We start from the raw sequence: 12,207 nt of genomic DNA, 5'->3' as shown, positions 1-12,207 counted from the left end.
CAACAGTCATAAACATTCACAAAGACTCCATTATGACCTAACAGGTTTTATGTCATGTTTATGACAGTGTCACACCCCTTCAACTAAAGTGTTACCAAAAACCTTAACAGTCCTAAAGAGCAGAACTTAATGATAGCTGGATTTCCTCTGTGCTTTGCTTCGGTGTCACTTGTTAAAGTTGCTCAAGAGAACTTTGAATTGTGCACTTTGTTCTGGACATAAACATCCTACATGTATTCACTTAACATCACTGGCTTCAGTAAATGAACATGCCAAAAGGATTTTTAGCATGAACATGTGCACAGTTACACCACAATATCTATATCAAATGTTATTATTTCAAAACTTTATTTATTTTATTAATTCAAATAAAATGTGAAACTCCATAGAGATATAGTTCAACCTTTTGTTCAATTTGATGATTGTGGCAAATGAAAATCTTAAATTCTGTATTTTAATGGCAGAAATGCGACAGATCCTGATCAATGCTGGAGAAGACTGTGGGGTAGACGGTTGGCTTGACACCTGCCCAGCATACAATCATTGAAATCATCCACAATAAAGCGTAAACAATAACTGCTAAAGAAGCCAGCTGTTCACTGAGTGATACGTCAAGCACACTAATGTCAAGTTCAGTGAAAGGAAAATGTTTTGGAGAAAAGAAAGAAAGAGCAACAAGCAGACTACAGTGTTTAAAGCATTGTGAAACAAAGCCTGATTACAAGTTTACGAGATGTATAACATAACATCTCTGTATCTTTTTTGGTCTTTGTACCATCCTAATGTTCTGTGAAACTTGACTTGGAGTTTTTAATTATCTACAAGCAAATGGCATTTATTACACTATTACATTTTTTTCGCTGTTTGGATTGAATAACTGAAATAAATTAACTTTTTGTCAATATATGAAATTATTATTAAGTATGCAATAATGAAAATGACGGCAGCAAATAGATTGATTCAGAAAGCTTCCTCTGTAATTTAACATTGCTTGCTATGTGAAATATTTATGGATTCAGAATTACTTATGTTTCGGTTGCAAATTATGCAGAAATGTGAAGAGATACAGTTAGTTATAAAAATGCCATTCAGAAGGAGTAAAAAAGAATAACTTTCTTATTTTTTTCAAGATCCAATTATTTGCACTACTCAGAAATGTCAGCAATCTTGTAACATATTTACTAAAGAGTATCCAACATTGAAACGCTTCTGCATAGTTTACAAACTTGCAATGTGATGCATTTTTATATTCAAGCTTCTTGATTTCATCTGCGTTAACTTCACCTACAAGCAGGAGAGACATTCATCATAGTTCAGTGAGGATCAATAAGAATGAAGTGCACTGCTGAAAAGATCAATAGTCATGTGCTGTAGAGGTAAAAGAGGATGGGACATGACACTGACAAAAGGTCTGATATCAATTGGAGTCCTCTTTATTTGAATGGACACTATTATAAATGAACCACAGTTTACCAAATGTACTTTACCAGGACACGATGTGCTGAGTTTCAAAACTACTTCAGAGGTCAAAACTGGCCTCTAAAGTATACAATATAACAAATTCAACAGGCATACAATGTGTAATCATCACAAGTATGCATATTTCAGAGGAAATATGCTACAAAAAAATTACTATGTGTTTTTGAGGCTGATATTGAAATGGTGTGCTGCTGAGGAAATTGCCACAAAATATGCTATTTACTAAAAATATACAACAGTTCCAGAAAAGATTTTTTTTTAAACAAGGTTACTTAAAAAGGAAGAGACTAAACAGGGATTTTTTTAATGATGCTAAAGAGCCAGAATAAGTCCTCTCCTGTGTGCTGAGATTAAACCACTGGAAGGAAAAGGAGAGAAAGCCTGAGCTGAGTTTGTGTCTGTGTCTGGAATACTAAGTATAACGTAATAACACCTGCCTAAATGGCAGAGCTGGCACTAATCAGCGCACTAATCCACCTGAGAGGACAAAAGGTTGTGTGTGTCAGTGATTGCAAGGAAATTTTTTAATGCAGTTGCAAACACACACACAAATATGCGCTTGTTTTCTTGAACAAAACATAAAAAATAAAAATAAAAAAATAAAGACAAAACAGAAACAGGTGTAGACACAAACTAAAAGGTGTACCTGCACACTGGTGGCTAAACAGTAACTCGCTCAACAGTAGGGAAGAGTATAATTTGTCTGATTACTGAGTGGCCTCAAATTGTGATATCCTGCTGTTATTCCCAACTGATTTCAAGAAAAACCCTGACCTTTTATTAGTTCAGACAAGACACACACTGAAACGTCTGGTTAAAAATGTGCCAACCTTTCTTAATCAGGGTTTTTGCAGCTGCAAACACAACCTCGCTGTTCACTAAAAGAGTTCTGGTCAGTGCTGTCCAACTATACCTTGCCATTGGATTAAAAATTTTAAATAGCAATAGGAACAAAGCTGAATTTATTACATGATGTAAGAGGACTCCATCTGTCTTCACTTGCTTTCTGGGAGTTTTTCTGCTCATTCCAAACCAAAGCAGTGAGACAGGTGTCAAACACACATTAAGTCATTACTGCTAATGTACTGCAATGATATGGAAAAGATACAAGCAGCACTTAAATACAGACTCAGTTTAAGGAAAATCCTTCCGACCTTTAACGAATAAAGCACATAATTGCATGAAGTGATTGGTTCTTCCTCTTAACTGCTGCTAAGTAGGAAGGCCTTCCACCGGATGAAGCCCCACAATGATCAACATTAAGTTTAAAAAAAACAAAAAAACAGCAGCTTCTGCTGTCTAAATTACTGCAGCTTGCTTAAACAAAAAACAAAGAGATTGATTTACACATTTTAAGCCCTTCCCTTTACACGCTTTCATTTACGAAACACTTTAAATGACACCCCAAATTATATTCAAGTCATTCAGTCTAGGGCAAGTTTTGATCAGCAATATCTCTGATGTCACATTAAACTTTTATCGCCACCTTTTGTGAACTGAAGCTCAACTGTGTGTCATCAGTTTAATTAGTGAAACAACTCTTTTCATTTGAATAATATCTCTGAACTACATCCTCGGCATAAAGTCAGGTTCTACAGAAAGAAACAACTGACATAAATATTTGGGTTAGCTTCTGCTGAAGCAAATAAATATCTAAAAGATCAGAAAAAGAGCTCCTGAAGATTGATGTTTGAGACCCCTGTTACTGATCATGTAGATGCTATGAAGCATAGCATTTATTTCCCACAAGCAAAATAGTGAATTGTGACCTATTTGTATTTGTTTTCTGAGATTAAAAAAAAATAATAATTTCAAGTTAGATTGTCCCAGAGCTCTTCAGAATGTAAACTACAGACTGTAGCAGTTGAAGGACAATAACTGCCTCTATAGACAAGTTCATGTAAATACCAATGTAAAACTAAACCAACAAACAGCAAGAAAACAAATAACTGAATACCATAAAAAAAGTCACTTCTGGTTTTGAGGCCAAGGCATATTATTTACATGGGTGCTTTCATAGTGGGCAAAAAAATTGCTTTGAAATCATAGCTTCCCTGTCTCAAATATGCCTATTGGAGAGAAAACAGATATTTTAAGTAAGTGTTTTAGGAAAAACAAACAGAGGAAAAGAGAAGTGAAAGAAGGAAAGGAATGAAGACGGGCAGAGTAAGAGATGGCTATACCATGAGACAGAGATAGAGACAGATGCCATCACTGCTTTTAAATGCTCTCTCGCCAATATTTATTCCTTTCATAGAACTGTGGAGCTTTGCTATGAGATGGCAATTGCAAGCTGTGATTGTCCTCCATAGGACAGGAGCAAAAAAAAGAGAAAAAGTCCAATTTCATCGATATACAAGGAAAAAAGAAAGACAGGAGAAGAAAATTATTTTCTGAAAGAAAAAAAATGAAATTGAGGCATTCAGAAGAAAAAACCCAAACACTCAAGCACAAAAAGAAAAAAGCTAAAAGAAAAGGGTTGGATACAGAGATGGATGTGGAGGGAGGGCTTTAAACAATCTGGTTGGGGAAAAAAAAAAAAAAAATTGGCAAGTTGATTGTTAAATATGAGATTGTTTTACAGTGAGGCAGGTATTGAGTGAAAATTTAATAAATATATAGATATTGTTTTCAGGGGCTATTTGGTAGCCGTGGCCCCAATGAACAGTAGCAGTGGAGGCAGCAGGCTGAGCTGTCTGGGAGCCTGGTGATGGCCTGTCACTGGAAGCCCCTCTGATGAATGGCCATGTTGGATTGGAAGAGACATGTAATATATATCAGACTTACATTCTATCTCGCTCCTTCTTGCTCTCTTTTGGTCACTTTGCCTCTTTTTTGCTAGTGCGCACGATGCTAGGGGGAATCCTGAGGTATTTGGGAGCGGCCGAGAGCAGACAGAGGGCACATACAGTGATGGGAGATAATATTCGGCAAGCAGTGCACTGTGAGGAAAATGAAATTTGTCCAATCTAAGTGGAAAAGGGACAGTTTTGGAAGTGAGAAGTATTATGTTTTCTTAACTTCAGGGCAGTGATTGGCTGTGAAAACTACAGCTGTGTTTGCAGTCCACCAGCTTCCCTGCTTCAACTTGAATTTTTTTCTCTTTTTTGTCTGGAGTGTCCAATTTATTCATTAAGGGATCAATCAACACTTAGACCTCGTTTATATAATCTACCTGGAAAACTCACGCTTAAAAAACTAAACTAAAACAAATAACTAGCGATCTGAAATATGGTAATCCAAAGATTAGGAGTTTCATTTTTGATTGTTTGAATCTTCCTAAATAAAACTTCTCTTATCAGGAATGTACTAATCAAATCAAGATGCTATACAAGTGATTCTCTCTGCAAATATTTTTTTTTTATTTATTTGTTTTTTTGGAGCTGATATTCCCAAAATAAGCACATCCCTCTAAATGTCCAGGCATTTTGAACAAGGTAATGAGCAGAAACTAAAAGGTGTGCGAGTGAGCTGTCAGCTGTTTCAGTGTGCTGCTGCTTTATGGGTCTCTGCATGAACATGCGGAGAAACTGTGAAATCCCACACCATTTATTTTCATTTCGTCTCTTAAATTGCCTTTGCTGAGGTACAAATTTAGATGCGGAAAATAGTTATTTTAGGCTCCGGTTTTAATGCAACCGCATTGTAACGTGACTCAGAAGAATTTCAGATGTGCCTTGATAAGTATAAACTTAGATTAGCTGAATGTGTCTGAGATGTTAAGGAAAGGTCAACTGACCTGTTGATATATTGTTGACTGACAGCCCACTCTTACACATTTGCATGTAAAGCAGATGATGGTCTGATTATCCTCAGTGGATTGTAATGTCTGGTTAAACGGTCATTGTTTGGCTTGTCTATTTTAATCCTGAATATCCAGGTCGCATGTTTGGGTTAGGGCTGGTTAGCAATCTGTCTCCACTTGCCTGCATCAAAACTATTGATCAGTCATCGGCATCAAAGGATCTTAGCTATAAGCATGATAGTATGTCCAGTTTGATTTAGACATGTTGCCTTTAAGATGGTTAAAAAAATAATTATCACATAAATTTGTCTCTGTAAGGGCACTCTCTGCAAACTCTACTCTTTATGTAAAATGATTACATGCTACATATGAACTACGAAGGAGTCATTGGTTTAATTGCTGTGATGAATCAGCGCACATTACAAACAGTTTGTCCCTGATAAGTCTAATGTACACTCTGCTTTTCGCTACAGCTACTTCAATACCTACATGCTGGTTCAGAAATAATGTGCACAGGGTTGAGTCTTTTCTGAGTTGATGCCTATCGTTATGGATGTTCTCTCACATGTTCCAGCATATCATCACTTAGAAGGATTCAGTTCGAACACTCAAATGGAAGAAGTCAGCAGTGACTTGGAAAGCATGGGGAATGAAGACAGACTAGACTGTGTGCTAAAGTGGGCAAAAAAAAAAAAATCATCAAAAGTGTCCAAACAAAATCCCCCCATATGGATCTCTGGAATCACACAGGGGATGATCTAATCCTAACCTGATGAGAATGGTTCCCTTTATGCACTGACAAATATATTTTATTGTTTTCAGTGCAGATTTGTTTGGCTAACCTGGGTTTTTGAAATAAACGAATGCCTTTTTTTCTTCATAAATAAATTAATGACGTGAGATTTCTCGAAGATCCTTTATGTGCTTCCCTCTTCTCGTTTCAGATCTAACCTTATTTTTAACACAGCAACAGACGGCTTTTCAACCTTTTCCCCAAGCTGTCTTGTTCTCTATTATTTGTGACATTTAATCTTTTCAAAGCTCTTCCGTCTTTTTTTTCTTTTTTCTTTTCCATTCCATATTTTCTCACAAATGCCACTTTAACATAATGTTTAGCTGCACATTTTCAGGAAGAATGTTTTTGGTTCCAGTTACTTTTTCTATCATGTCATTGCCTGAGTTTCTCTGTTTTCCCTGAAGCCTGCCCATTTTGTCTATCCATTCCTCTCTGTCTGTTTCTCTCTCGCCACCTCTCTCTCTTTCAATTTTGTGTTTCTCTTTGAGGTGTGAAGGTGTTTTGTTGACACTTTGATCTAAGGGATATTGACCAGAGCCCAACGTGGCTGATGGATGGCCGGCGCTTAAAGTCGATAATGTCCACGCTCGTTGGGGCTCATCACTTTTACTATCCACACCAAATGAGCTCCTGTATGTGAAACAGTACGCCAAGTGATGTAATAGCCCAATAAGTGTAGGGGAAAAGAGTCAAGCCAGGATTTATGGATGAATCACTGACAAGTCAAAATGAAACTGGCTTGAATCAAATTTTCGTCAGACTTTTGGGCAGAGTGATAACCTGATGTAATCTAAAGAGATGAAAAGAGAATTTATATGATCACTGGTAGCAGAATACCCCACATGTAATGAGAAACAACTTGTCCATACTATAAGAAATTAAACTTAATTGATGCATTCGGTTGCATAGAGAAAAGCCTTACATGTCTGCATTGAAATTCATAATATATTCCAATAATAGCAGAGTGCGAATGGTTCTCCTCCACAATGACTTTGCGACAGCATATAATTTCCATCTGGCTTCCACTATGGGGAGCGTTTGACTTTTTGCACCCTCCAGAGGGGAGAAAACCCGTTCCCAGCAGGAGTGTATAATTTTAAGCACATTAACAAGGGCATTATAGTCTTACTTAGACACTTGTGATTTGAGAGCTGCATGAAGGCATCCTTTCTAACCACACTTCAACAGGGCATTTGACCCTGGTCTGCCTTGCAGGCATCTCTCACAGTGACCAGTGCGGTGCTGTCATTTGAAGTATAGAAAGCATTGCAGCTGACCCTTGTCCAAGTCACCATTATGTTAGAGAAACTCAGGGTAGCATCACTCGTCAGAGACAGGAGGATATAGAACGAGATTAAGGCTTAACCTCTTGTCCTTCAAGCAAAAATACAGCAGTGAAAAAGTTGATGCAAGGAACAGCAATACAGGAAACAGGAAGAAAAATGCAGATGCTGAGAGGAAGGATGATATGAAACCAGGAGGACATCAAGGAAAACAAAAGAAGAAAAAAACAATGTGAAGGGAGCTGATTTTTCCACAGGAATAATTTATCATTCAATGCACAAGGTTGTTATTAATCAACTTTAACACCACATTGAAAAGATGTCCTAATTTACAAACTTAACTTTTTGTTAAATAGAATGTTGCACAAGCTATTTAAAGGACATTAATCAGTAGGAAGGAAGTGTTTTTCCTCCTTACCCTTTCTTCTAGTCGAGCCACCTGCTCTCTGTAAAAAGCATCCTGTTTCTTCAAATCTGCTTCCTTGGCCTCCAGTTGCTTGGCCTAAAAAACACAGACAGGAAGAAAATAAAAGTTTTTATGGAAATTATGGGAGTAGTATACACATGTTATACATGTACATATCAATAAAAACACTTCCCAAATCAAACCCTTTCCTATCATAACATACTTGACTGTCGAAGAATATCTCAATGACTTAGAACACAACCAAAAATTGCAATCGATAAATGCAAAAAGAAATCCAGAAGTGTTATGGTCACGCAACACAATCATGGGGAAGACAGTTAAGTCAGTCATGTACAATCTCCATAAGAAGGATTAGTCACAAAGGTCACTTATAAGCAAGTTGACAGCTCAGATGCAGGATCCAAGCATATTTATGAGAATGTGAGTGGAAAAAATGTGCAGAAGCAACAGAAGTAATCATTGCCTTGAGAGGATTGTGAAACAAAGACTATTCAAGAGAAGATTCACAAGCCGTAGACCCTGGATGGATTCAGAACTTCAAGAACTGACATAACACATGCATAACCAGGACGCAGGCTACAACTCTCACATTCTTGTAGTCTTTTGATAAATTTTGCATTAAATTTGGAAATCAAGATGTCAGGGTCTGCTACAAGAGTGGAGAGGCACTTCATTCTGTCTGCTTAAAGTCCAGAGTGAAACTTCCACACTCGATGTCAGTGATGATTTGGGGAGGCAGGTGAAATGCTGCTGGGGGTCTACTGTGGTTTGAAGAGTTTAAAGCTTTATGTACTAGGCGTCATCTGCCAGCAAACCTTTGTACTTCACCCTGCGATTTACCAACAAGAATTTAAAAAAATTATTTAAGTGAGTCTTAAAAAGAGAGCCCTATGTACATAGCGCAAAACTGCAGCAAAAGGGCAGTCATATTTAATAAATTATAACATTATTTCAGAAATGAAATTGTCTAAGGAAAACATGCATAGAGAAATTACACACAGTTATTGTCTTAATGTTATACTTTTGTTAAATATGAGTATTTTCCATTTAAAGTTAATGGAAATATGACACTTAAGATAAGAAGTCTATATTAGGTAGAAAGAAATTATTTTGACACATTTCTGAATTAGAAAAAAATCTATTTTCTAATCCAGAAATTTATTTTAAAAAACATAAAATGCACAAATTGAACTCAGAAATAAATAAGCTCTTCTATAATATTTTAAGACGTAGTGGTGCCTGCACCCAGGAGCATGCAGGTAGACATAAATGCACACACAAGCATCAAAGCGCGAGAGCCTGACTAAGCCTTGGCAGGCTCTTGTGCTTGCTCTTCAGGTAAAATATCAGGACAAGAAGATAGCATCACTTTTTGTAGCGACCATGTATTGTGTTCTGCCATATATGTTTACCGAGGCTACCTATCTTTCCTGTCCTCCCCTCTACTGTGACCTTCACTAAATGTACCACTGACTTTCTCTGTGACATACAGCACTGATAAGACCTGATAGATCACCTCTTACAGGAAAAATAAACATCATCAGCCTGTGCACAAGGGCCAAAGACTAATCAAAACATATTTACCAGTCCAAACAAGATTTTAAAAAAAAAAGATAGTTACTTCACTGGCCTACTAAACCAAGATCTAGGGACAAATTTGCAAATAGACTAACAATGAAAGCTGTGAGAAAAAAAAAAAGAACTAGTCAAACAAACAGAAAAGAAGTCTAGAAGAAGAAAAGAAAAACTCACCTTCTGCTCAAATTCCTGAATAAGGCAAGCATTGGAAGAGAAGAGTAAGGAGACACTGATTTATTCTTTTCTTCAAAGTGACATTTGGAAAAGGTTTAGTATTCAAATGCCAGGAGTGACTGGCTGCCACACTGTTCTGCTTCAGTAATCATACTTCATCCTTCAAGTTTACACTATCACTGGCAAATACACAAACCTGTGCATGTACCCTTAATACAGGTGTGGTTTGCAACCATAAAATGTGCATTTAGTCCTAAAGTGCATGACTACTTACAGCTAAACACAAGACTACTAAAGAGTACTTTTATATTAGGAAAGCAGTCACACGTGTAGGCTTGAAGTTCTGCCTTTAAACACTCTAGGAAGCTTGGGAATACAGCGACATAAAAAAAATACAATATAAAAAAATGCCTTAGCCCATCCAATCTTCACTGCACTGATAACCATCTGAGTGTAGCTACTCAACACACTGCAGGCGAAACTGTATGCGGCATGCATTGTGATGAGGAGTCCCAGAGAGGAGCTGTCCTCACATGAGATGAGTGGGGGAAGTTTCAAAGTCAAGGGGATACTCCAAGCTCGCTCTGGAAGACCGAGACAGAAAACACTGTCGCAAAGGCAAACACCTTCATTATAGTGCTAGACAGTGAATAAAACTAACTCCAGGGCAACACTTTATCACACTCAAGACAACACTCTGCAAAAAAAAACAAAAACAAAAAAACACCACAACCAGGGTGCTGGTGTCTCTGAAGTGTCCGCAAAATGACCCGACATAACCTAGCTTTATTGGTCTGGTCAAACATTTCTCTGTATTGTGTCCCTTTGCAGCTAGTGTTGTTGTTTATTTTGTGCACAATGAAATTAAGACACAGTCATACCACAATCATCGTGCTGGGTAAAAGTGCCCTGAAGTATACCTTAAAAATTATGGAGTTACGGCACTAGAAAGAACCTGTTATTGATTCTGAACCTGCAATCACCGCCTCTAGGAGAGGATAGAAAAGTTTTCAAGTGTCTGGATTACTCTGCAAAGGTTCCAGAAAACTGTCTCCCCAAACAGCTCAATTTAGCCTGAAGGGATAGAGGGGGGCAATGGGGAAGGAGGTAGAATTGGCAAAGGGTTGCTACCTTGTCAGGAGTGTGTCCAAGCTCAATGTTACGGTAGTAAGTGATGACTAAAGGTGTTGATTTTACCACTAAAGAAAACATGCACGCAGATGCTGAGATGCAAACAGAAAGCTCAGACACTAATCTGCAGTACACAAATCATCACGTGCACACAGCAGCCTGAGCAGCTGTGCTCACAGAGAGCAGGCTGAGAGATAAATGTGTGCTGAAAGGGCTCATTAAAACAGGAGAGGTTGTGACAGAAATGTGTACCAAGGGATTTCTTTTTCTGAATTCCCTTTTGTCAGAGTCTATGGGAGTGCCTATATGTACATGGACCAGTGTGTGTGTTCAGTTTCCAGGCGGGCTGGCTGACTTTCCTTTTTGACGACACACAGGCCCAGACCCAGACCCACACACATCGTGTCGGGATTTTTTTTTCTCACAGATTAATCCCATTCAGCAGGGTTAGAAGATAATCTAATCACACTAAGGGCCAAACAATGAGGCAGACGTCAACTCTGACCATACAACTTTTGTTCTCCTTAAAAAAAAAGGAAAAAAAAAGAAATGGTCACTAGTGGAGGAGAGCTCTAGTAGGATTGGGAGAAAGAAAGAGGCAAGTTGAGAAGATGATACTCAAAGCTTTGTAGACCATATGCAGAACTCTTCAGCCTATCTGAAAATAGAAAACATTTGCCTAAACTAAAAAGCCTAAAAAGGCAATTCAAAGTGACAAAAGAGGACAAAAGAGAAGAGTAAGTAGAATCCAAGAGGCCAACTATCCAAAAGATAACACAGTGTAGAGATCAACTTCACAAGTCAAGAAATGTGTCAGAGAAGCACTGGAAAAATTTAGCATTTATGAAAGAAGGGCATAAAAATAATTTGTTGAGAGATAGCCAAAATGACTTCTGCTTAAAGCTCAGCCAAAGTCATTATTCTGCGGTACAAAAAGCTGATTGTCAACACATCAAGAAACTGATATAGGCTACTTCATGAATGAGTTATTCAAAAGTCAGCCATCTATATTGGTTGGTTACATTGGTTCTTTTAATGTCAGAAATATCTACTGGAAAGTTTTGAGTTTTTGTTTATGATTCTCAGACAAAAATAAATTACATTTAGTTGTGTCATAATAGCTGCCCTTAAACTGCGCAGAAATTCTCCAAAGCCAAATCCTTACTTTTGCTTTCTTAAACATTCACGTTTGAGGTTCAGTAACCTTTTTGTGCATTTGAGGAAAGAAAAATAAAAACACCTGAGGTTTTCTGAGCTCTGTGGCAAGCACTTTTCACTCAGCTTTACTCTGCCTAATTTTTCAGTACAGCAACCCAGGACACTGAAATAAAAATATCCCATTAAATGCATTAAATTTTACAAGTACTTCTATTTCTTTTTATAGCCCATGAATAAACAGTATTGTTAATAAGCAATAAACATTTTAATTCTATCCCATCTCTGATTAGGGTTCAGTGGTACAAATGGCTGGGGGTGACATACGGCTGAAAGTGAGACCATAGTGGTCAGATTAAACGAATCGTTTAGGCTCGGTGATCGCCTCTGTGAATATCAATTAGCAAGCCGCTGAATAATTAAGGACAACTGTGTTTTT

At 37.5% G+C, this 12,207-nt stretch overlaps 1 protein-coding gene across 6 annotated transcripts in view; it reads right to left on the bottom strand.

Annotated features, from left to right (window-relative positions):
• Nucleotides 1–12,207, bottom strand: part of chchd3a (coiled-coil-helix-coiled-coil-helix domain containing 3a) — a 62,333-nt gene that overhangs the window by 20,222 nt on the left and 29,904 nt on the right. For 3 of the 6 annotated variants that reach the window (XM_055054826.1, XM_055054828.1, XM_055054830.1), the window contains 2 exons: nt 9,483–9,497; nt 7,722–7,805 (listed from right to left, as the gene is read on the bottom strand). In XM_055054826.1, coding sequence (XP_054910801.1) covers nt 7,722–7,805; nt 9,483–9,497 — 99 coding nt within the window. The remainder of the gene's footprint in view (nt 1–7,721; nt 7,806–9,482; nt 9,498–12,207) is intronic. The other 3 variants (XM_055054827.1, XM_055054829.1, XM_055054831.1) reach the window with 1 other exon arrangement.

The sequence above is a fragment of the Poeciliopsis prolifica genome, unplaced genomic scaffold (genome assembly GCF_027474105.1).
Source record: "Poeciliopsis prolifica strain line A6 unplaced genomic scaffold, Auburn_PproV2 SCAFFOLD040, whole genome shotgun sequence".
In the NCBI taxonomy this organism is placed as follows: Eukaryota; Metazoa; Chordata; class Actinopteri; order Cyprinodontiformes; family Poeciliidae; genus Poeciliopsis; species Poeciliopsis prolifica.
The sequence above is the reverse complement of the archived record's forward strand: the minus strand, read 5'-3'. Positions and strand labels throughout refer to the sequence as shown.